A 22,644-nucleotide genomic window follows, 5' to 3' on the forward strand; every position below is an offset into this window, starting at 1 on the left:
TGCGAGGGAAAGCCTAGGGACGACACTAGGCCGCAGAGCAGGGTCAGGCAGGTGCTGGCGGCTCCCTGTCACTGAAGACAGGCTGACTCGCGGCTCCCTGCCGCATGAGTGCTGGAAGGTCGATGGCAGGCCCTGACTGCCATGGGATGCGGCTCCGGTGCCAGCGGCTACCTGGCCGCGTTGGAAAATGCAGCGAGCAAAGGTAAGAGGCTGCTTGCGGTTGGCCCCGCAAGCAGCATCACAACACAGGAGGTCCACATTTTACCTAATTAAAAAATACTGTATTTTACTAGCATATTTAGATCAACTAATACGGATTCTCAACTAACAGGGAGAACTTTGGATGTAAGTATATTTCACCTTTCTAGTAAAATGAACTAACTTGGTTTTAAGGAAAAATAATTCAGTGACTTTATATTAATTTATTAAATATAAGCATGAAGACTGAAAGTGTAACAATGTTTCCTACAAATTAACAGTAACAGTCAATACCCCAAAAAATGACAGGAAATTGTATTTTCTGAAATGTATTTTTGCCTTCTGAAAATAGCCTTTATGTGTCCTTGACACATAAAGGCTATATGTACTAGTGTGTAGCCATATAAGATATGTACATAGGGATGCAGTTATTCTTTATTTTTTTAGAACCTCTTATTCATTCAAAACAAACAACTTCAACCTTTACCTTTGCTTTTACAACACATCCTCCTTTTACTCATTAGGGAATTACTTGAGCATACTGCTATGTCATATCTCAAGCCTTTCCTTTTTAATAGGGATGTGAATCGTGTTCCATATCGTCTTAACGATAGAAATCGTGTGGCAGGGCAAGAAAATCGTGTTAGGCAAAATTTTTTAGTTAAAAAATCGTTAAAAATCGTTTTTTTCGATTAGTGCGCACTAACTCGAGTTAGTGCGCACTAACGGGAGTTAGTGCGCACTAACTGAAAATGATACAATTTGACACTTTTCAGGTCAGTTAAGGTCAGTTTAGGAATGAATATGTATTCCTATTGGCTGCCCTCTTATTTATTCATGTTACCAAGGTTCCCACTGACAGTATATGGGGGATGGGAAATGGAAACAGTTGGTAGCTTGACAAAACAAGTAATGTGATCAGTCAATGTGACTAGAACTTGTGCCCTAACCCTGATACCAGGGGTATTGTGATCTTCCTGCACACAGTGCCCTATCCCTATTAATACCAGGAGTGTTGTGATCTTCCTGCACACAGTGCCCTAACCCTGGCACCAGGGGTGTTGTGATCTTCCTGCACACAGTGCCCTATCCCTATTAATACCAGGAGTGTTGTGATCTTCCTGCACACAGTGCCCTAACCCTGGCACCAGGGGTGTTGTGATCTTCCTGCACACAGTGCCCTATCCCTATTAATACCAGGAGTGTTGTGATCTTCCTGCACACAGTGCCCTAACCCTGGCACCAGGGGTGTTGTGATCTTCCTGCACACAGTGCCCTATCCCTATTAATACCAGGAGTGTTGTGATCTTCCTGCACACAGTGCCCTAACCCTGGCACCAGGGTTGTTGTGATCTTCCTGCACACAGTGCCCTATCCCTATTAATACCAGGAGTGTTGTGATTGTCCTGCACACAGTGCCCTAACCCTGGCACCAGGGGTGTTGTGATCTTCCTGCACTCAGTGCCCTATCCCTATTAATACCAGGAGTGTTGTGATCTTCTTGCACACAGTGCCCTAACCCTGGCACCAGGGGTGTTGTGATCTTCATGTACACAGTGCCCTATCCCTATTAATACCAGGAGTGTTGTGATCTTCCTGCTCACAGTGCCCTAACCCTGGCACCAGGGGTGTTGTGATCTTCCTGCACACAGTGCCCTATCCCTATTAATACCAGGAGTGTTGTGATCTTCCTGCACACAGTGCCCTAACCCTGGCACCAGGGGTGTTGTGATCTTCCTGCACACAGTGCCCTATCCCTATTAATACCAGGAGTGTTGTGATCTTCCTGCACACAGTGCCCTAACCCTGGCACCAGGGGTGTTGTGATCTTCCTGCACACAGTGCCCTATCCCTATTAATACCAGGAGTGTTGTGATCTTCCTGCACACAGTGCCCTAACCCTGACACCAGGGGTGTTGTGATCTTCCTGCCACAGTGCCCTATCCCTATTAATACCAGGAGTGTTGTGATCTTCTTGCACACAGTGCCCTAACCCTGGCACCAGGGGTGTTGTGATCTTCCTGCACACAGTGCCCTATCCCTATTAATACCAGGAGTGTTGTTATCTTCCTGCACACAGTGCCCTAACCCTGGCACCAGGGGTGTTGTGATCTTCCTGCACACAGTGCCCTATCCCTATTAATACCAGGAGTGTTGTGATCTTCCTGCACACATTGCCCTAACCCTGACACCAGGGGTGTTGTGATCTTCCTGCACACAGTGCCCTATCCCTATTAATACCAGGAGTGTTGTGATCTTCTTGCACACAGTGCCCTAACCCTGGCACCAGGGGTGTTGTGATCTTCATGTACACAGTGCCCTATCCCTATTAATACCAGGAGTGTTGTGATCTTCCTGCACACAGTGCCCTATCCCTAATACCAGGGGTGTTGTGATCTTCCTGCACACAGTGCCCTATTCCTGATACCGGGGGTGTTGTGATCTTCCTGCACACAGTGCCCTATTCCTGATACCGGGGGTGTTGTGATCTTCTTGCACACATCCCGGTATCAGGGATAGGGCACTGCATGCAGGAAGATCACAACACCCCTGGTATTAGGGATAGGGCACTGCGTGCAGGAAGATCACAACACTCCTGGTATTAATAGGGATAGGGCACTGCATGCAGGAAGATCACAACACCCCTGGTATCAGGGATAGGGCACTGTGTGCAGGAAGATCACAATACCCCGGAGGAGTGAGGGTCAGGCAGCTCCCCCTGTCTGTGAAGCCAGCCTCTCACTAGTAATGCAGGGAGGGAGCTGTCTCAGACTTCACCACCCTCCCCCCCCCCCTCACCCACACACCATTCACTAGCTGGGACATGGGGGAAGTCAGGAGTGAGGGTCAGGCAGCTCCCCCCTGTCTGTGAAGCCAGCCTCTCACTAGTAATGCAGGGAGGGAGCTGTCTCAGACTTCACCATCCTCCCCCCCCCCCTCACCCACACACCATTCACTAGCTGGGACATGGGGGAAGTCAGGAGTGAGGGTCAGGCAGCTCCCCCCTGTCTGTGAAGCCAGCCTCTCACTAGTAATGCAGGGAGGGAGCTGTCTCAGACTGGTATCAGGGATAGGGCACTGAGTGCAGGAAGATCACAACACCCCTGGTATCAGGAATAGGGCACAGGTTCTAGTCATATTGACTGATCACATTACTTTTTTTGTCAAGTACCAACAGTTTCCATTTCCCATCCCCCCAACCATCACCTCAGTTGGAACCTTGGGAAAATCAATAGATAAGAGGGCAGCCAGCCAATAGGAATACATATTCATTCCTAACTGACCTTTACTGACCTGGAAAGTGTCAATAATTTGTATCATTTTCTATTAGTGTTCCTGAGTTTCCATTTCCATTTCCCATCCCCCCAACCATCACCTCAGTGGGAACCTGGTTAACATCAATAGATAAGAGGGCAGCCAGCCAATAGGAACACATATTCATTCCTAACTGACCTTTACTGACCTGGAAAGTGTCAATTTGTATCATTTTCAGTTAGTGCGCACTAACTCCCGTTAGTGCGCACTAACACGATTTAACGATTTTTAACGATAAATCGTTAGAATTTCTATTGTATTGTGTTCTATAACGATTTAAGACGATATTAAAATTATCGGACGATAATTTTAATCGTTAAAAAACGATTCACATCCCTACTTTTTAATGTTCTGCCAGGCATAGTTATCCATAGCTTACCACTGAAGGAATGCATTCCAATTATGAAAGGGGGCATCACAATTTTGTATTTATTATCCACCTATTTTCTGCTGTATTGTAGGATGGAACATTTTCACCAGCCAACCAGCTCCGAGGGGCTTGCTGGAATTTCAGAGCCGATGTGGTTGTTTGCAAGGCAGAAACAATACACAAGTAAAGTTGAATTCCACGTTGTAAGCAGGGCCATCTTTAGGTGAGCACAAAAAGTGTGACTGTGCTGGGTTCCATGGCTGTAAGGGGCCCTGTGATGGTTGCATCATACAGACCTAAAAACAGTCCTATAGAATAGACCAGTGGAAGAAAAAGGGAACTGGGACAGGCGTGTGAGCCTCACCTCTCCACTACACCAGTTATTTCCCTAACTGGGAGAAGCTGGATCATTCGTGGACCTGGCTGCTAGGAAAGCACAGTGCCATGGCGGGAGGGAGAGAAACCTATGAAAAACCTCACATTTCATTGCTGCACCAGGTCCTGCTCCAGCCTAAAAATGGCTCTATTTGTAACAGTCCATTACTGGATTGCAGCACTAGCAAATGAAGTTCTTACTTTTTGAACTGTTAAATTTAGCACAGCAGTGAGCCATGGCAATAGGCTTGCACTGTACTTGATAAGAATCTAAGTTGGAGGAATTAATGTTTCTAAATGCAAAATAAGGCTTTGGGGTACTTTTATAACAGGCTGCATAAATTTACAGGCTGTTATGTGGCCAAGTTACACCAGTTTTCTAAGGAAACTTATAAGGGTAAGTTTGCTTAGAAAATAATCCTAACAAAATTACATGCATGCAATTTTGCTGAGAGAATTTACATACACAACGTTTTAAAATAAAAAAAGTATGCAGCAAGTCCCAACCCTGCTCAGACTCCAACCCCTGCAATGCTTCTCTGCTATGTGAATAAATATATGTGCATACACATACATGTGAGTAATTTTACACTTCTTGGTTGTGCAGTTTTCTAAAGGGTCATTTCTGTGGGTAAAACACTACTTTACCCACAGAAGTCCCTTTAGAAAATCACCCTCTGGTTATAGGAAAATTGGTTCTTACCTGCTAATTTTCGTTCCTGTAGTACCACAGATTGGTCCAGACTCCGGGTTTTGCCTCCCTGCCAGCAGATGGAGAGAGAGAAAGTTTCACTGACAGTGTACATAACCCAGATGCCACCTGCAGTCCCTCATAATTGACCTGTACCCAAGCCAAGATGACAGCAACAACCATAAATTTCTAAGCAAAATTCTAAGCAAACTCCCTCCCCTCCAACGAGCCGGAAGAAGGTGGTTGCCCAAAAAGACAATGGACGTTTCCTAAATTTAACATAAGCAATCAGCATTGAAAACCTCCAACAACTCCTCACTATATACAAAGCAACAGTACGAGCGGCGGACTCTCCCCCCAGTAAATGGGCGGGTCTCTGGACTGATCTGTGGTACTATAGGACAAATATTAGCAGGTAAGAACTAATTTTCCTTTTCCTGTATGTACCCAGATCAGTCCAGTCTCCTGGGATGTACATAAGCTACCCTTAACTTGGGTGGGACCTGGAGAGTTTCGCTTGTAGAACACTCTCACCAAAGCACATGGAAGCCGAAGCCCCAACATCCACGCGATAATGCCTAGCAAAAGTGTGCAACGACTTCCCAGTAGCCGCCCTGCAAATTTCATGTGGAGTCATCTGTTCTGACTCAGCCCAAGAGGTCACCTTAGAACACATCGAGTGTACCCCTAAACCCCTCCGGCAACTGGTGCCCTTTAAAAATCTAAGTTGACTCGATCACTTCAGTCACCATACAATTGTAGCCTTACTTCCCTCCTTTGGACCACTCCACAGTACAAAGAGGTGATCTGATCTATGTAAGTCATAAGTGACCTTTAGATACCTCAATAATGCATGCCTCCCATCTAAGAGCCTAAGCCCTCCCGCGTGAGGGGTAGAGGAATCCAAATCTGGAAAAGCTAGAAGCTCCACTGTCTAACCAAGATGGAACACCGAGATTACCACAGGCAGAAAAGAAGGCACCATGCATAAAGATACCCCTGAATCAGAAATCTTTAGGAAGGGATCTTGACACAACAGAACCTGGAGCTCCAAAATTCTCCTGGCTGAACAAATAGCCACTTTAAGATTTAAGTCCTTAACCGTAGCTCTCTTTAGTGGTTCAAACCAAGCCTCACACAATCCGCTAAGGATTAGATTCAGATACCAAGACAGGCAAATGTTCCGCACTTGAGGTTGCAAGTTCTTAGCTCCCTGAAGGAACCATATAACATCCTGATATGTAGACAGAGGACACCCTTGTACTTTACCCCAGAGATAATTCAATGCTACTACCTGGACTCTCAGAGAGTAAAAGGCCAGTCCCTTGACCTGAACCTTTCTGTAGAAAAGCCACAATATATAACACCATAGCATGAATAGGCTGAGGCTCAACTCTGTCAACAGCAGACCAGGACTCGAAGATCCTCTAAATTCACACATACGTCAAGGATGTAGAAGGTCACATAACCTGCAATAAGGTGGAAATAACCGCTTTGTAATATCCCTTCCATCTCAGTAATCTCCTCTCAGAAGTGAAGCCATGAGACAGAAGTGAGTCACCCTACCCGAAAATATTGGGCCCTAGTGGAAAAGAGTCAACCGATGTCCGAACCAGGGGCATGTCTGTGGCCAAGTTGATCAGATCTGAGAAGCATGGTCGATGTTGCCACTCTGGAGCTACCAGGATTATGTTGTCTGTATGTTTTTCTATCTGCTGTAATCCCTTGTCCACCAGAGGCCACGGAAGAAAGACAAAGAAGAATCCTTCGAGTCCATGGCAGCACCAGAGCTCCGATTTCTTTCAAACCGTGTTCTGTTCAGCAGCTGTAAAACCATGATACCTCAGTGGTCTCTTTGGTTGGGACACCCCCATCTTCTGCGAATGAGACACTACACTGTCTTCGACAGGTCCCATTCCCCGGGTCTTTCTCCATCTGAGAAAATCCGCCTGAACGTTGTGTACTGTAGCGATGTGAAACGCTGCTACTGTTCCAAGTGCTGCTCTGCCCAGAGAAGCAACTCCCAGGCTTCTCAAGCCACTACCTGATTCTTAGTTCCGCCTCGTGTTGAAGTAATTTTTTGTTACATTTTGCTGAGGATGTATATAGAGGTTAGGCCATATGGATTCAGAGTATTCACCGAGACACAGACTAGTTTGAAGGCCACAGTCAATCTCTGAGTGAACTCCTGTTTACTGTCTTGCACTGTGAAATGTTTACGAACAGGCAAGAGTGTTTATTTAGTTATTCCACTAAATCTATGATGAGAAAGCAAGCAATTAACTTATTTATTTATTTAGTTTTCTATACCGATATTCGAAACAACATCATATCGGTTTACAAAGAAAACAATTACAATAAAATCCATCAGTATAAAAATAAAATAGAGCATACACATCATACATAACAATATAAAAAAACAATGTTCAAAGAAAATTCAATAAAATAAAATACAAATAAAAGGCTCAATAAAATACTAAAAGAAAGTCTGAGAGAGAGAATCAAGGCCGCACAGCTGTGTCTGAAAAACTGATAAGAACTCGGAGGGAACAGGGCTGTACTCACAAGCGTTTGTAGTGTATAAGGGGAGAGAGCGAGAAAGAGAAGAGAGAGAGCCCTGGACGTGATGGTACTTCTGATCCTTTGGAAATGTAAGCTTTTTATATCTATGTAGTAATAGTTATTATCTATCATTACTTTTTCTATATGATCTGATTTTATTTGTTCTATCCTTCTATTGCTCAAATAAACTTACTTCCTTACCTGGAACCGTGACGTACTGAATCCAAGTTTTTGTGTGGCTCTCTGTGTAGGGGATAAGCCCCCGGGTTTAAGCCCCAGATATAATTCCAGTAATTGTGTATGGCCATTTGTGTAGGGGATAAGCCCCTGGGTTCAAGCCCCCAGGTATAATCCCAGTAATTGTGTGTTTATATGAGATTAGCCCCCCAGGTCAGAGCCCCTGGGTAGGATACCAGTGTGCACAATCTGAACCCGTAACACCTTGACAGTTGATGTAGGCCACCATTGTCTGATAGGACCCATGCTGGATGGCTGAGTAACCTTGGCAGACAGGCATGCAACACCAAAAGCAATGCTCTTGTCACTAACCGATTGATAGACCATGAGGCTTTCTGTTTCGATCACTGGCCCTGTGCCGACTGATGTTGCCATACCTCACTCTATCCAGAGAGGTTTGCATCGGTGGTGACTATTACCCAATTCAGAATTTTCAATTCTGCACCAATGTTCGAGATTGGTGCGAGTAAGCCACCACAAAAGGCTGTCCCTGGCTTCCCCCTCTAATGAAAGAGGAAGATGAACCTTCCAATAATGGATTCCAGTGAGAGAGAAGAGGCCACATATGCGTGAATGCCAAATGCATTCATTCCAATGTCAATGCCATAGAACCTAGGACCTGTAAATAGACCCAGACCTTGGGTACCGAAAGCGCTAGCAGATCTTATTCTGCAATTTCAGCAATCTCTCTCTGTCAGAAACACTCTCTCTGCCAGCTTGTCAAACTGAGCTCCCAGATACTCCAGAGTTTGAAAGAGGACTAAACGGCTTGTTGCTAGGTTCACCAACCATCCTAGAGACTTCAAGTGCATCAGTATCTTTTGTACTGATTGTTGACAGAAGTCCTCTGATTTCGCACGAATGAGTCAGTTGTCCAGGCACGGGTGCACCAACACATCCTCCTTTTGCAAAGTGGCCGCCCCCACCACCATCACCTTGGTGAAGGTACATGGAGCCGTTGCTAGCCGAAGGGAAGGGCTTGAAACTGAAAATGTTCCCTTAGGATCATGAATCTCAGGAATCTCTGGTGTTCCGGCTTGTTGACTATATGCAGATATGCCTCTGTCAAGGCGAGAGATGCCAAGAACTCTCCCTTATGTACCGCCGCTAGACAGATCTCAGAGTTGGACCTAGGAGTTTCCATGTGGAAACAGGAAATCTTGAGAGCCACATTTACCTTCTTTAAATTCAAAATCTCTTGAATTGGATTACAGGGGGGAAAGAAACAGGAAACTTAACTTAAAATTGACATCTGACCACGCCAAGCATGTTCAGGGTCTGAGCCAACCAACTCAGCAAGACATCTCTGTGAAAAAGGAAAAAATCTGAGCAGAGTCCGAAGTGACTCTCAGTCTCATCTTCTAGAGGTGAGAAAGCCAATTCCCCATCTCATGATCCACCTCTTCTTGAACATTACCATGGACAGCCTCCCTGAGGCATTTGCCTGCCATGACTGACAAATGGGAGGCCCAAGCTCGCAATCCCTATTTAGTAGGTTGCTTCACCTTTGCTGGGCACCTCTGCAGAAAGGTCTGCAGGCCCTAGAAACATTCCACCCAGGAGGAGGATGGATCTATACCAGAGCCCATATGCCCAACCTTGCTCTATCCAACCTTTCTTTCTTGGGAAAGCTTCTGACCTTGGGAACAAGGAAGGAGGAGAACTGACCATTGCCTTGCCTCCCACTTCACTCCACTCCAGAAACACCATAGGCTGAGGGGATGTCCCAAATGGCAAAAGTTGTAGTAGTCAAATTGTTTTGAGCATCTAAAAGCGTTGACACAAAGAGTGAGAACTGAATTGCTATCAGATGGCAAGCCTCACAGCAAGGCCTTGGACCTGTTTGTCCCTTGTGCCTAGCTCTCCTGAATTTCAGCTCTAGGCAGCCTCCTGTGTGCACATCAAAGCCACCCGAGTGTTCATGCACACTCCTCCAGGATGCGTGTAAATACATGCTCAAGACTAGATCGCAGTTGTATGCGCACAAGTACATGAGCAAATATGCGCTCGTATAGGCCGTGGTGTATGCGCACAAGTACCTGTGCAAATACCCGCTCAAGTTTAGGTTGCAGTCTTACGCACACAAGTACCAGTGCAAATTCACACTCCAGGCTAGGTCGCGGCCTTATATGCACAAATACCTAAGCAAATTTACACTCAAGTACCTGTGCAAATACGCGTTCAAGTCTAGGTTACAGACATACACGCTCAAATCTAGGCTGTGGCCTTACGCACACAGGTCCCCAAGCATACAACTGGTGAGAATGCATACAACATGCCTACGTACGTGGGAAAAGAACTGCTGCTGTGGCCTACCACATGGCTATGCAAAATCTGCCTGAACTTTCAACGCATTTAAGGCCCGGATACGTTCAACATCTGGCACCGAAAATCATCGAAGGCCTGAAAAGCTTCTCAACAACTCAGGCCTCTTTACCGGCTGAGAATCCTTAGAGACTGGGGCCGAGAGCCAGCATCCCCCGCTGCTTGTTCTGCTAAACAAGCTTTGTGCATAAGCAAATTAAAACTGGCAGAAGTCCTCTACCAGAACTAGAGACTCCTCTTCATTGCAATTGCCTCTCTGCACCTCCGCGTAACAGGGATCTGCCAGTGATAGTTGAGGGAATTCCCTTTCCTTTCTCGTTGAATTTGTTAGGGAATCAAAAATGGCCCTTTCTGCACTGAAGGGGAAAGCCTCAGCGCTAGATCTTGTTGCCCACGAGGCTTGTTTTACCAGAGCAGCATGCTTGATGCAGACCCTTGAATGCCATGCTGCTTTTGCTGTTTGAGCATGCTGTTCCTCCCTGTACCCGTGGCACCCCCAGCACCTTATCGGAAAGCAGGGAAACGGTCCCTCAGCGCCACAGTCAACACCCGGTCTCCTCAGCAGGCAGAAAGCTGCTGAAAACCCCATTGCTGATCTCCCTGAGCTGCTAAGGTAGCTCCCCCCCCCTAGAACCCAACTGCTGCACAGATTCCTCTAACTAGCTTCTTGTTCTTTTTTTTTTTTTTTTACTCCCTGAGAAAAAATATACATAGAAATCAATACTTTCCTTTGGTGCAGAGGTTCTGGTTCCAGGCGTGTAGGCTGCATGGCAGATCAGAAAAGAGCCAGACTACTGGCTATATCCGTCTCCTTTCGCCAAACTTTAGCAACCCAGATCAGGACAAACCGTTTAAAAGGGATACTTCCCTGCTTCACTGGGTTTGCAGTGCAGATCTGCCAGCAGGTTCCACCACTGTATCGTGGGAGATGAAGGATCTGGACCACCAGATATCCACCCCACGGACCTCCAGACTGAGCTATCAGAAGGGTTACCAACTCCCTGTTCATTCATCTCAAACTGGGGGGGGGGGGGGGATGGCCCCACCAGGACCTCACACCCCCCTGGGAGAATCCAGAGATGTTGTCTTTTAATCTTCTTTTTATTTTCTTTTCTTTCTCCCCAGACTGCAGGTTTTACACCATCTACCATCTTCTGGAGACAGGTGGCACACTGGGTTATGTACTGTGTCAGTGAAACTCTGTCTCCAACTGCTGGCAGGGAGGCAAAACCCAGGAGTCTGGACTGAGCTAGGTACATACAGGGAACCTCTGCTTCTCTCCAGGGATTCTTGCTCTTGCAGAATATTAACGGTAAAGTTATACATCTTGTTGTCCTAAATAGAAAAAAAGAACATGAAGTAATTCTAGATGACTGGACTTGGGAGATATCTGTTCAATCACTGATAGAGGTCTAAAAATTGATTCTCTGTCATTTCTGAGTAAGAGGATGTGAACTTTCAGTGTATTTCCTAAGCAAATGAAATAGTCACAAACAATACTGAAACCCATTTCACTTTATTTACACTAAATAAAAACATTAAAAATTGTATATATGTGTATTCATACAAAAGAACTGTAGAAAAATAGTAAACAGATACAAAACTAGGCACAACATTAAACAAGTGCTGGAGATTTTAGTAAATTTGGCATACCTTTCTGACTTTTTTGAGACACAGCAGCCAAAGTACCTAATAAAAAATTATTTTTCTAATGTTAATAGTAAGAATTTCGTAAGTGTTTATTTTGTGGTCACAGGCTTGACCTCTTGTCTTGAGATTCAAGGGCATATAAAAAAAGGTGTCCTTTTAGAAACTGTACACTAATTGAGCATTATTGTGGAGAGTGTTGGCACCCCCTGGTATTTTATTAGCTCCATTTTTATAATACAAATATGTGAAATGGGTATGGAAAAAGGTGACTGTGCAGTATTGGGCCTCGTTCTTACCCTCTGAAATTTGTCTTTACTGATAAAGTCTTGGGGGTAAATTGTTGAATATTTTCATTGGCCAGCTTCTGTTACTACAGTACCAATTAATAGAAGAGCATATGACCGATCAAATGATGTGCATAAATGCCAATTTCATTATCAAAAGGGAGAAAATTAAACTGCACTAGGGTAAATACACAAGATTCTAATACCATAGCAGATCATATCTGTCAACTGTGACTTCTGTGACTTGCAAATACAAATTATTAAATAGAAAAATAGGCACTGAGTTTAGCCATAGTGTATGCTTAATGGAAAGCACATTTCATGCAAAATTGGATCTCTTTTTGTCTTCTACATAGAGTTTAGCCACAGATGATCATTATAAAAAGCTACAAACTGGCTCAAACACACTTAACTTGGCCATTTAAAAATATTCAGCTGTGTTTAAGTAATGCTTTAATGTTGGAAGTAAAAATTAGCTTTTGCATTAACTCCTTCTGCTGTTCCCCTGCATTATTCTGCTCCTTCACCATCTCCTTCCTTCTTCACCCTGGGCAGCTCACAAGCAGGAGCATAGAGTCAAGAATTCACGCCCTCCTCCAGAGAGCATATATTGATTTAGCGTTTGCCTATGCGTAATGGTGTCAACTTAGATAACCTTTCATAGTATGCTAATATGCTACTTTAAATGAAGCAATTTTTTGGTGACAGGAGTTTAAAAAATATTTTCAAATCATTTAATATTGAGAAAAATTAAGTCAAGAAGGTTTGAATTAAAGCTCATCAAATAGTCCCTCAAGTACATGGTGTCCACACAACAGTAAGCACCGTACTCAGGTGACCAATGAGGAAACTAATAAGCTTCTATAAGCTTGTTTTCTTGTAAAAATGTTTTTTATTTAAATCAGGATAAGGACAGAAGCAGGTCAATCACTACAGGACTGCTCTTATAATTCCAAAATATTTTAACTTATGTTTGAATGTATGGAATTGTTGCTGTACTTTTAATTGGGCCAGCTGATGGGAGTTTACATTGAAGACAGATTTAGTAGCCCTGTCTTAAAAAAATACCTTGGCCTTTTCTTTCATTTTTTTATTATTTCAGCTAGCATCCATCCAGTGTGTGACAGATCTTATGTAATGCTGAAAAACATACAGAGCATCTCAAGAGCAAGTGATTTTTGATATCTGGCTCCTTGAAAAGCTTAAGTTTCCAAGAGGCCTAGAGAGAAAAGAAACATTCATATTATACATATATAACATATAACATAATATGAAACGTATTAGTCATGCTGCCAAGTACAGTAATCTTAAGTTTTAAAATCAGTGGATTTTCTGGATATTTCAATAGAGTCTGCAGCAATGGAACCACTGGTTCCTAAGCTGGATCGCCTCAGGGACAGTTCTGACGCAGAGATCTGCCGTAATTCCCGTCGAGAAACTTTTACTGGTGTCTTCCCTTGGAGCAAGGTGATGTTCTCTGTCATTTGGGAATGGGAAAGTACATGGGTGGGAGGTTTTGAAGACTGTATTTCCTCTGTGTCTAACTGGTCTTCACTACTTGATAAATGTCTCCTACTGAGTTCTACCAACGCTGGGGACTGTGCATTATCTGATACATCTTCCCAGTGCCTGTAATGCTGTTGATGCATTCTCAAATCAGGTGCTCCAGTATCTGTTTCTTTCAATTTTCCATTGATTTTGTTATGTTCAAGCTTGGATATCCATCTAAATGCTTCTGACAGAGCTCCTGTTTCTTCTTGGACCTGAATTCCATCACCAGTACCATTATCTGGAAAAAAAAAATAATTAAAGAATTTTCTTTTAAACAGTCCAGATTATACATCATAACTTTACAGGATAATATGATCTGAAATGAGACAGTATGAAAGGTTAATACCAAATATATATCCTAACAAGCTGTAGCCTTGACATGTGGAAATATTTGCTGAACTGACATCTGAAAACTGATCTGGTGAACTCATCTAATTTATTAAGAGAGCTTGATATATCACTTCTAAATTGCTGCAGCTGCTGGTCTCCTGCTGGTACTGTAAAAAAGCAGACATATGGAAAGAACCAAACATATAAACCCATTGTGAAAGCAGTTTCTCAATACTCCAAATGTTGCTTTTGGTTATTGGCCTACTAGTTCCCTCCTTTTTATTCCAGCTCAATAGGAACCAGTGCTGGGATTCTGGTGTCATGGGTTTTCTGTTATGCTAGGCGGTCTATGGCCTACCCCCATGAACAGCTGCTGTCACCTTTGGGCCAGTCTGAAGCAATGACCCCAAACGAGGAAACATGCTGCCAGCATACGTGCAAAACACCTCTGGCACATGCTGCAGGAACACTGTTTCAGGTCCAGACCAATCAGTCACTTTTTATATCACTATCTGATACGGTCTACCTTAATAATACTTAATCACTGTGCGCATGTTATAAAATACGATAACCACGTACACATGCGCTTGATTTTATATTGGTGCGCACATGAGCGGGTGGGTGGTGACTTGTGCGCAAGGGGGGGGATTTTCTTAAAAAAAAAAAAAGCACAGTGACTCAATCGGACCATTCCCAGTTCCCTTATATTTATTTATTTATTTAAAAACTTTTATATACCGTCGCTAAGTCATGTACCATCGCAACGGTTTACAAATAGGCACAAAATAGGGTATATATGGGTAGTTTATAGTACATTTAACAGGTGCCAGTTACAAACGGTTACAATATCATTAATAAAGTCAAAATTTTGGGTAGTGGTAGATTAGTCCAGGAAAGTTATTGAGATACTTCTATTTTGGTCTACATCTTAACTGTATTATGTCTTTGTAATATTGTTATTACATTCTTAGTTGCGCTTTTCTGAAATTTTTTCGTTCTCTCACTCGCTCTCTACCCCCTTTTTTCTTTTGGAAAGGCTTGTTTATAGAGCCATGTCTTCAAGGTTTTCTTAAAGGATTTGATATCACTCTGTAATCTGAGTTCAGTGGGCATTGTGTTCCATAGAAAGGGTCCAGCCAGAGATAAGGCCCTTTCTCTTACTTGGGTTAGTTTTGCCGATTTTACTGTAGGGATTGTTAGTAGTGCCTTGTTAGCTGAACGAAGGTTCCTTTGTGGGACATGGACTCGTAGGGCTGTATTTAGCCAGTCTGCTTCTTTATCATATATTAATTTGTGTATGGTGCATAAGGCTTTGTACTTTATCCTGTATTCGATTGGTAACCAGTGTAGTTCTGCTAAAGTTTCTGTTATATGGTCCCTTCTTTTTTTTCCTGTTAGTATTCTGGCTGCCGTATTTTGAAGTATTTGGAGTGGTCTTATTGATGAGCTGGGGAGTCCTAGTAAGAGTGCATTGCAGTAATCAGTACTGGAGAAAACAAGTGTTTGTAAAATTGTTCTGAAGTGGGTAGGTGATAGTAATGGTTTCAATCTTTTAAGGATCATGAGTTTTGCGTAACCTTCCCTTACTTTTAAGGATATGTGTTGTTTTAGGTTGATTTCTGGATCCATTATTACTCCCAGATTTCTCACTTTTTCTGCTAGCTCTATTTTCTGGTTTTTTCCTAGAGTTATTGGGGTTTTGACAATTTCAGTATGTTTTCTTTCAAGATGTAAGAATTCTGTTTTTTCGATGTTAATAACCAGCTCCATTTGGGTTAGTAGTTGTTTTATTATGTCCAGGTACATGTTTGCTAGCCCTAGTGTTTTTTCAATTGTGTCATCTATTGGTAGAATTAACTGAATGTCATCAGCGTAAATGTAATGAATTATCCCTAGGCCTGCCAGTAGATGACATAGGGGCAGCATATATATGTTAAAGAGGGTGGCAGACAGAGCTGAACCCTGTGGTACTCCGGTTTCGAGTTTAAGTTTTTTTGAAAGAGTGTTTTTTATCTGGACTTGGAAGAACCTATTGCTGAGGTAAGATTTGAACCAGTTAATTGTTTTGTCGCATAATCCAATTTCTTCTAGTCTTGTAAGTAATGTTTGGTGGTTTACCGTATCAAATGCTGCGGATAAGTCTAGCATTATAAGGATGTAGTGTTTGCTGTTATCAAAGCCTCTTAAGATGTTGTCAGTTAATGAGAGAAGTAATATTCTCTCTATTAAAACCCCAGCTTCTTTTCTCTGTTCCAAGTTGTATTACTCCCTTGTTTTATTGTAACTGCAACCCTTAGCCTTCACTTGTTTAATGTTTACTACTATTATTACTATTATTATTATTATTATTATTAGGATCAATGTTATTTATTACCTTTTTTGTTCCCTCTCCACTTGTTAATTGTAAACCGACATGATGCGATATTTATCGCGAATGCCGGTATAGAAAAACTTAAAATAAATAAATAAAAATAAATGTCTCAGTGCTGTAGTGTTTACGGAAACCGTGTTGCGAGGGGTACAGTATGTCTAGGTGTTCGTCTATTTCAATTAAGGAGTGGACTGGGAAGGAAGATCCCTAGCCCCCTACCTATTCTTTCTCCCTTTTCCCCTCTCCTCCTCAACCCCTAACCCCCCTCCCAACTGTTCAAATTTTTTTTGTTTTAAAACGTACTTCCTCATTGGAGGTGAAGTAAGTTCCATGTACTGGCTGGCTGCCGGTGCATGCTTCCCTGGGACAGGGCCTAATGGTTGCTGTCCCGGCCAGCTCCCGCCCCGCCCCTTTCATACACCCTAGCACTTACGCGCATACCAGGAGAGGAAGAAGAGGTCCATGAGGCTGCCGGTGGAACTCATCCCACCACGGCTGAGAGAAGAGGCCTGCAAGGCCACTGGTGGACCCCATACCACTGAAGGCCGAGAAGAGGAGTAGGATCAGGAGGCTGGCAGTCAAAGAAAATAAAAAAAACCTTACTGGAAGGTGCCTTTCTCCTGCTCCTCCTCATGTTCCGGCCCTGCACATTCAAAACCCGTGGGCCAGTAAGTGCTCTATGCCGATCTCGTGTATTGCGAGATCAGCAAAGAGGAGTGCTAGCCAAGTGAGTTTTGAATACCACGGGCAGGCACATGAGGAGCAGCAGCAGAACAGGCTTCTGCTTTTACTACATATGGGGAGCCTGCCTGTGTTTTGTGTTTGTCTGTATGTGTGTGTATATGAACGATAGCTTGCCTAGGTGTGAGTGTGTAAAAGGTAGCCTGCCTGGGGGTGGGGGAGGTGGGGGGGGGGTGTGTGAATGGGAGCCTGCCAAGGGGTGGGGTGTGTGTGAATGGAAGCCTGCCTAGGGGGGTTGGGGTGCATGAATGGGAGCCAATCGGGGAGTAAGGGTGGGGGTGGGTGAATGGGAGCCTGCCTGGGGGTGTGGGGTGGGAATGGGAACTTGGGTGGGAGTGGGAGTATGTGAATGTGAATAGTAGCCTGCTTGGGTATGAGTGTGTATGTGGATAGTAGCCTGCCTGAGGAGGGATATATGTGTGTGAATGATATCCTGAGTGTGTGTGTGTGTGTGTGTGTGAATGAGAATGGTAACCTGTCTGGGTGTCTATGTGTGAATGGTAGCCAGTCTGGGTGTGAGTGTGTATGTGGATAGTAGCCTGCCTGAGGAGGGATATATGTGTGTGAATAATAGCCTGTGTGTGTGTGTGTGTGAATGAGAATGGTAGCCTGCCTGGGTGTTTGTGTGTGAATGAGAATGGGAGCCTGCCTGGGTGAATGTGTGTGAATGGGAGCCTGCCTAGGGGTTTGGGGGTGCGTGAACACAAGCCAGCCGGGGGGTGGGGGGGGGGGTATGTGTGAATGGAAGCCTGCCTGGGGCTGGGAGTGGGGATGTGAATAGTAGTCTGCCTGAGTGTGAGTGTGTATGTGGATGGTAGCCTGCCTGGGGAGGGGTATGTGTGTGTGTGTGTGTGTGTGTGTGTGTGTGTGTGTGTGTGTGTGTGTGTGAGTGAATGAGAATGATAGTCTGCCAGGGTATGTGTGTGTGAATTGGAGCCTGTCTGTGGGGGGGTTGGAGGTGTATGAATGGGAGCCTGCCTGGGGGTGTGGGGTGTGAATGGGAGCCTGCCTGGAGGTGGGGGTGTGTAAATGGGAGCCTGCCTGGAGGTGGGGGTGTGTAAATGGGAGCCTGCCTAAGGGTGGGAGTCGGGGTGTGTGAATGTGAATGGGAGCCTGCCTGGGTGTGAGTGTGTATGTGGATTGGATAGTAGCCTGCTTGGGGCAGGGTATGTGTGTGTGAATGGTAGCCTGCCTGGGTGTATGTGTGTGTGTGCATGGTAGCCTATCTGCGTATGTGTGAGAATGGGAGCCTGCCTGGGTGTGTGTAGGTGTGTGTGTGCATGGTAGCCTGTCTGGGTATGTGTGAGAATGGGAGCCTGTTTGGGGGGATGTGAATGAGAACCTACCTGAGGGTATGTGTAAGAGCGAGCATGTGGGAGTGAGAACTTGTGTATGTAGGAGTAAAAGCCTGCTTGTGAGAGAGCATGTGAGAGTGGGAGCCTGCATATGAGAGTGACAGCCTATGTTCCTATATATGTATGGAAGTGGGAGCATATGAGAGAGAGCATGTGAGATTGAGAGCTGTGTGTTATATTTGTGGGAGCCTGTGTGAAAGAGAGCATGTAAGAGTGAGAGCCTATGTGTGTGTGTGTGTGTGTGTGTGTGTGTGTGTGTGTGAGGGGGGGGGGGAATGGGAACCTGTATGTATGTAAGAGAGCATGGAAGAGTGGGATCCTGTTTAAGAGAGCATGTATGTGTGAAGGAACATGTGAGATAGAGTCTTTGTGTGTGTATGAAGGAGGAAGGAAAGAAGACAGACAGAATAAAAAAGACCCTAAAAAAGGAACAAGGAAAAGACAGACAAGGGGGAAGAAGAGACAGGGACCACCTGATTAGAAAAATAAGATCAGACAACAAAGTTAAAAAAAATAAAAAATAAAAAAATTTGCCTTTCAGCTATTGGAATATGCCATCTTTGGGAATGTGCATTTCTTATATATTTGTAGTTTGCTTTTTTCTTTGGTATTCCAGTGTTCAGAGAGTCTGGTTTTTCAGGCTTTCCATTTCAGTTTTGTCTGCATGTTTGTATCTAATCTGTAGTCCCTTATTCTGTCTTAGGTAAGGATCTGTCTGTGTTGCGCATGTGTGACAGTGATGCAGAATTTAGCTAGCATCTAGTTTCTCTGAAGGGATATGTAGTCTGGTTTGTTCTGTTTACCGATTAGGTGGTGTATTAGTGTTATAGTGCCTGGTGTAATGTTTGCCTTTTCTTTTTTTTTTTTTATTTAAACTTTATTAAATTTTAACATTAATTAAACAGAAATTTTCCAATATTATGTCATTCCCAATGCAAAGAAAATTACATTTTCAAGAAATAACATTATCATGTACACCACGCATTTAGTTTAGGCATAAATTGAAACATTAACTTAAAAGGAAATATGGGAGACCAAGGGTGAACAGAGCAATATTAAAGAAACTTTCTCAAATTTCCAAAATGATATGATATATTCTTAAACTAAACGCCAATTCTCTTAAATCACCAACTACCTCTTGGATTCATACTAGGATTACTTTGAGGAGTCTAAATAGCTGCGCAATTGTTCTGGGTCTGCAAATATATATTTTGCATCCCCACAATACAATAAACAGCGGCATGGAAATCGCAGCACAAAACGAGCTCCTCTTTGTACCACTTCACTACGCATAGCTAGGAATTTTTTTCGTTTTATCTGCGTCACCCTCGCTATGTCAGGAAATATACTGATCGGTTGACCAAAAAACCTCAACTTTTGAAATCTAAAGTATTGTTTTAATACCTCATCTCTATCAGTTTTTAAGGAAAATTGTACCAATAATGTAGCTCTTGAGGTAATGTCCATTTCAAAAGATTTCTCAAGGAAATCTGTTAAATTCAAAGTCTCTTCCCCATGCCTTTCTTGCTGTTGGTTAAATTTTTCACCCCTATCAGGGCGCTGAACTTGATAATAGGCAGTTGTTATTACAGGAATTTTTTCTGTAATATTATTTACAAACAGTTTCTCAGATTTTATTAAGTTCATCTGTATCTCTTCTATTCTTCCCACTTTCCCTTCTAAATTTGAAGTTCTTTTTTCAATCTCAGTCAATGTTCCTTCTAATACAGATGTTTTATTTATGGCTTCCTTAACCGTTAATGTCAAGGTGTTGATCGATTTCTGCATCACGATTAAAATACTTTTAATTTCCTCTAGCGAGGGTGCTAGAGCAGAGGGAAAATTAAGAGGAGCAAGACTGCTCATTGCCATTCCTACCTCCAACAGGTCCTCACCGCTTTCCTTCTGATTTTCCGGGCGATGTTGGGCCAAACTATCACGGTTCCTGGAACCCTCTATAGTAGGGTTCACCGAGGGGGAATCCTCCACTCCTCTCTGGATACCGCTAGTTTCCAATGCGGATTTCTCAAAATTATCCGCAGGAGTTGAAATCTTTGGCGGTTCAGGTGTGGTTGGACATCCGGGGCTTAGGGAGATCTCGAACGTCAGGGGGCTCGGCAGCTGCTCCATGCCTGCCCCAGCGACGATGGCTTCCGGATTCGATGGCGTTTTCATGAAAACTTCGTCTATTCTTGTTTGCCTCGTTGTCTCCGGCGTGGAGGAAATATCTCTCACCCGAGCCTTTCGCTTGGTGTGCGGCATTGGTAAGGATTCCAAAAGAAAAAAGGTCTTAGGCTGGTTGAAGGAAATCAATGATCCGGAGCTACGATCTGCACGTCTTCACATATCGTCGGCCATCTTGGTCTCAGGATGTGATGTCATTTTCAATGTTTGCCTTTTCTAAGATAAGATTGTTGCTATTTGAATCCTGAGAGTTACTGTTACGCTTGGGCTCCGGTCAGGAGTCGTGAACACCACCCAGCAGGGTGGCTCCAGGTGGAGAGAAACAGGAAGCTAGAAACAGTGTCAGGTTCCAGGCTGGGTCAGGGCAGGCGGCAAGTAACAGTGTCTGGGTCCAGGCTGGGTCAGGGCAGGCGGCAATTAGCAGTGTCTGGGTCCAGGCTGGGTCAGGGCAGGCGGCAAGTAGCAGTGTCTGGGTCCAGGCTGGGTCAGGGCAGGCGGTAAGTAGCAGTGTCTGGGTCCAGGCTGGGTCAGGGCAAGGCAGGTCAGAAGGCCCGTAGGCCACACACACACACAGAAGGCCCGTAGGCCACACACCGTAAGCAGGGCAAGGCAGGTCAGAAGGCCCGTAGGCCACACAAACACAGAAGGCCCGTAGGCCACACTCAGTAAGCAGGGCAAGGCAGGTCAGAAGGCCCGTAGGCCACACACACACAGAAGGCCCGTAGGCCACACACAGTAAGCAGGGCAAGGCAGATCAGAAGGCCCGTAGGCCACACACAGTAAGCAGGGCAAGGCAGATCAGAAGGCCCGTAGGCCACACACACACAGAAGGCCTGTAGGCCACGCAAGGCAAGGCAAGGCAAGGCAAGGAATAAGGCCCGAAGGCCATGCAAGGCAAGGCAAGGCAAGGCAAGGAATAAGGCCCGAAGGCCACGCAAGGCAAGGCAAGGCAAGGCAAGGAATAAGGCCCGAAGGCCGCGCAAGGCAAGGCAAGGAATAAGGCCCGAAGGCCGCGCAAGGCAAGGGAAGGTCCAGGGACCAAATGCACAGCAAGCAAGGAAGGCTAGAGCAGGGAGCCCAGGCGAGCTCGATGCCGAAGCCCTGAGGGAACTGTCAGGCAGGTTTATAAGGGACAGCCCAGAACATAGAGAGGAGAAGGGAGATGGACTGGGCCTGTCAGGAGATCCAGCTCTAGAGGGACCCCTGGTGGTGAGGCGGTTGCACAGCAGCCATAGCCGTAACAGTTACCACTGTTATGATATGGTAAAGTTCTAGTTATTTATCTATTTATTTATTTTTGCTGGGTTTGGGTTACTTCACAAAGTGTTTGGCAGAAAAGGGAAATTGTTTTGCTGTCACTGAGGTGATACTGGAATTAGATTTTTTTTTTTTTTTGCATATCTTAGTTCTGTTCTGCACCTGTTGCAAATCGTTTTATGATAATTATTATGATTATTGTTGTTTTATTGTATTTTTATGCATTTTTGGAAAGATAATTCATAAAAGAATATATTGATATTTGTTTTATTACGTGATTGAATCTGATGTTTCTGAAGTGTTTACGTTTTACATTATATTGTATATTTATAAACTACAATAAATATAAAATAAATTAATATATATTAATAAGGCATTTTTAATGTTGGTGAGTGCTTGAAGTAATAGAATTAAAATATTTTAAAATGTCACTTAATCATGATCGCGCTAACCTACTGAGGGTTAGGTAGTCACTGAGATACACGATTAAATGCGGTGGCTCCAGATTGTTTTATGGTTGGTTGACTCAGAGCTGTTAACCGATGACAAACGAATGCGTTAATTTTAAGATTTTAGCGTACATTCAGAGAGGCTGAACTACTGTATGGAGACATACCATCGGCATTACACATAATAGCCCCTGAAGCAGCTCAAAGAACGAAACTCGGCCTGAGTCGGTCTTTTTATGATGTTATGTGCTGAATAAAAAACTCCTGGTGTTCACTGATCCTCTTTCTTCTTTGGTTGCTACTGCATTTTGGTTAGGAGGGCATCCTGAACCCTGAATGGGTCGGTGGAAGGATGTTGGGAAGTTAAACTGAAAACAGGTTGTGTAGAATAGACTGGCC

At 44.1% G+C, this 22,644-nt stretch overlaps 1 protein-coding gene across 4 annotated transcripts in view; it reads right to left on the reverse strand.

Moving 5' to 3' along the window:
* Window positions 1-11,573: 11,573 nt before the first annotated feature.
* Window positions 11,574-22,644, reverse strand: part of KIF27 (kinesin family member 27) — a 342,610-nt gene continuing 331,539 nt past the window's right edge. For 3 of the 4 annotated variants that reach the window (XM_029616875.1, XM_029616884.1, XM_029616868.1), the window contains one exon: window positions 11,574-13,796. In XM_029616875.1, coding sequence (XP_029472735.1) covers window positions 13,315-13,796 — 482 coding nt within the window. In that variant the 3' untranslated portion in view covers window positions 11,574-13,314. The remainder of the gene's footprint in view (window positions 13,797-22,644) is intronic. The other variant, XM_029616894.1, reaches the window with a different exon arrangement.

Source organism: Rhinatrema bivittatum, chromosome 1, assembly GCF_901001135.1.
Source record: "Rhinatrema bivittatum chromosome 1, aRhiBiv1.1, whole genome shotgun sequence".
NCBI lineage: Eukaryota > Metazoa > Chordata > Amphibia > Gymnophiona > Rhinatrematidae > Rhinatrema > Rhinatrema bivittatum.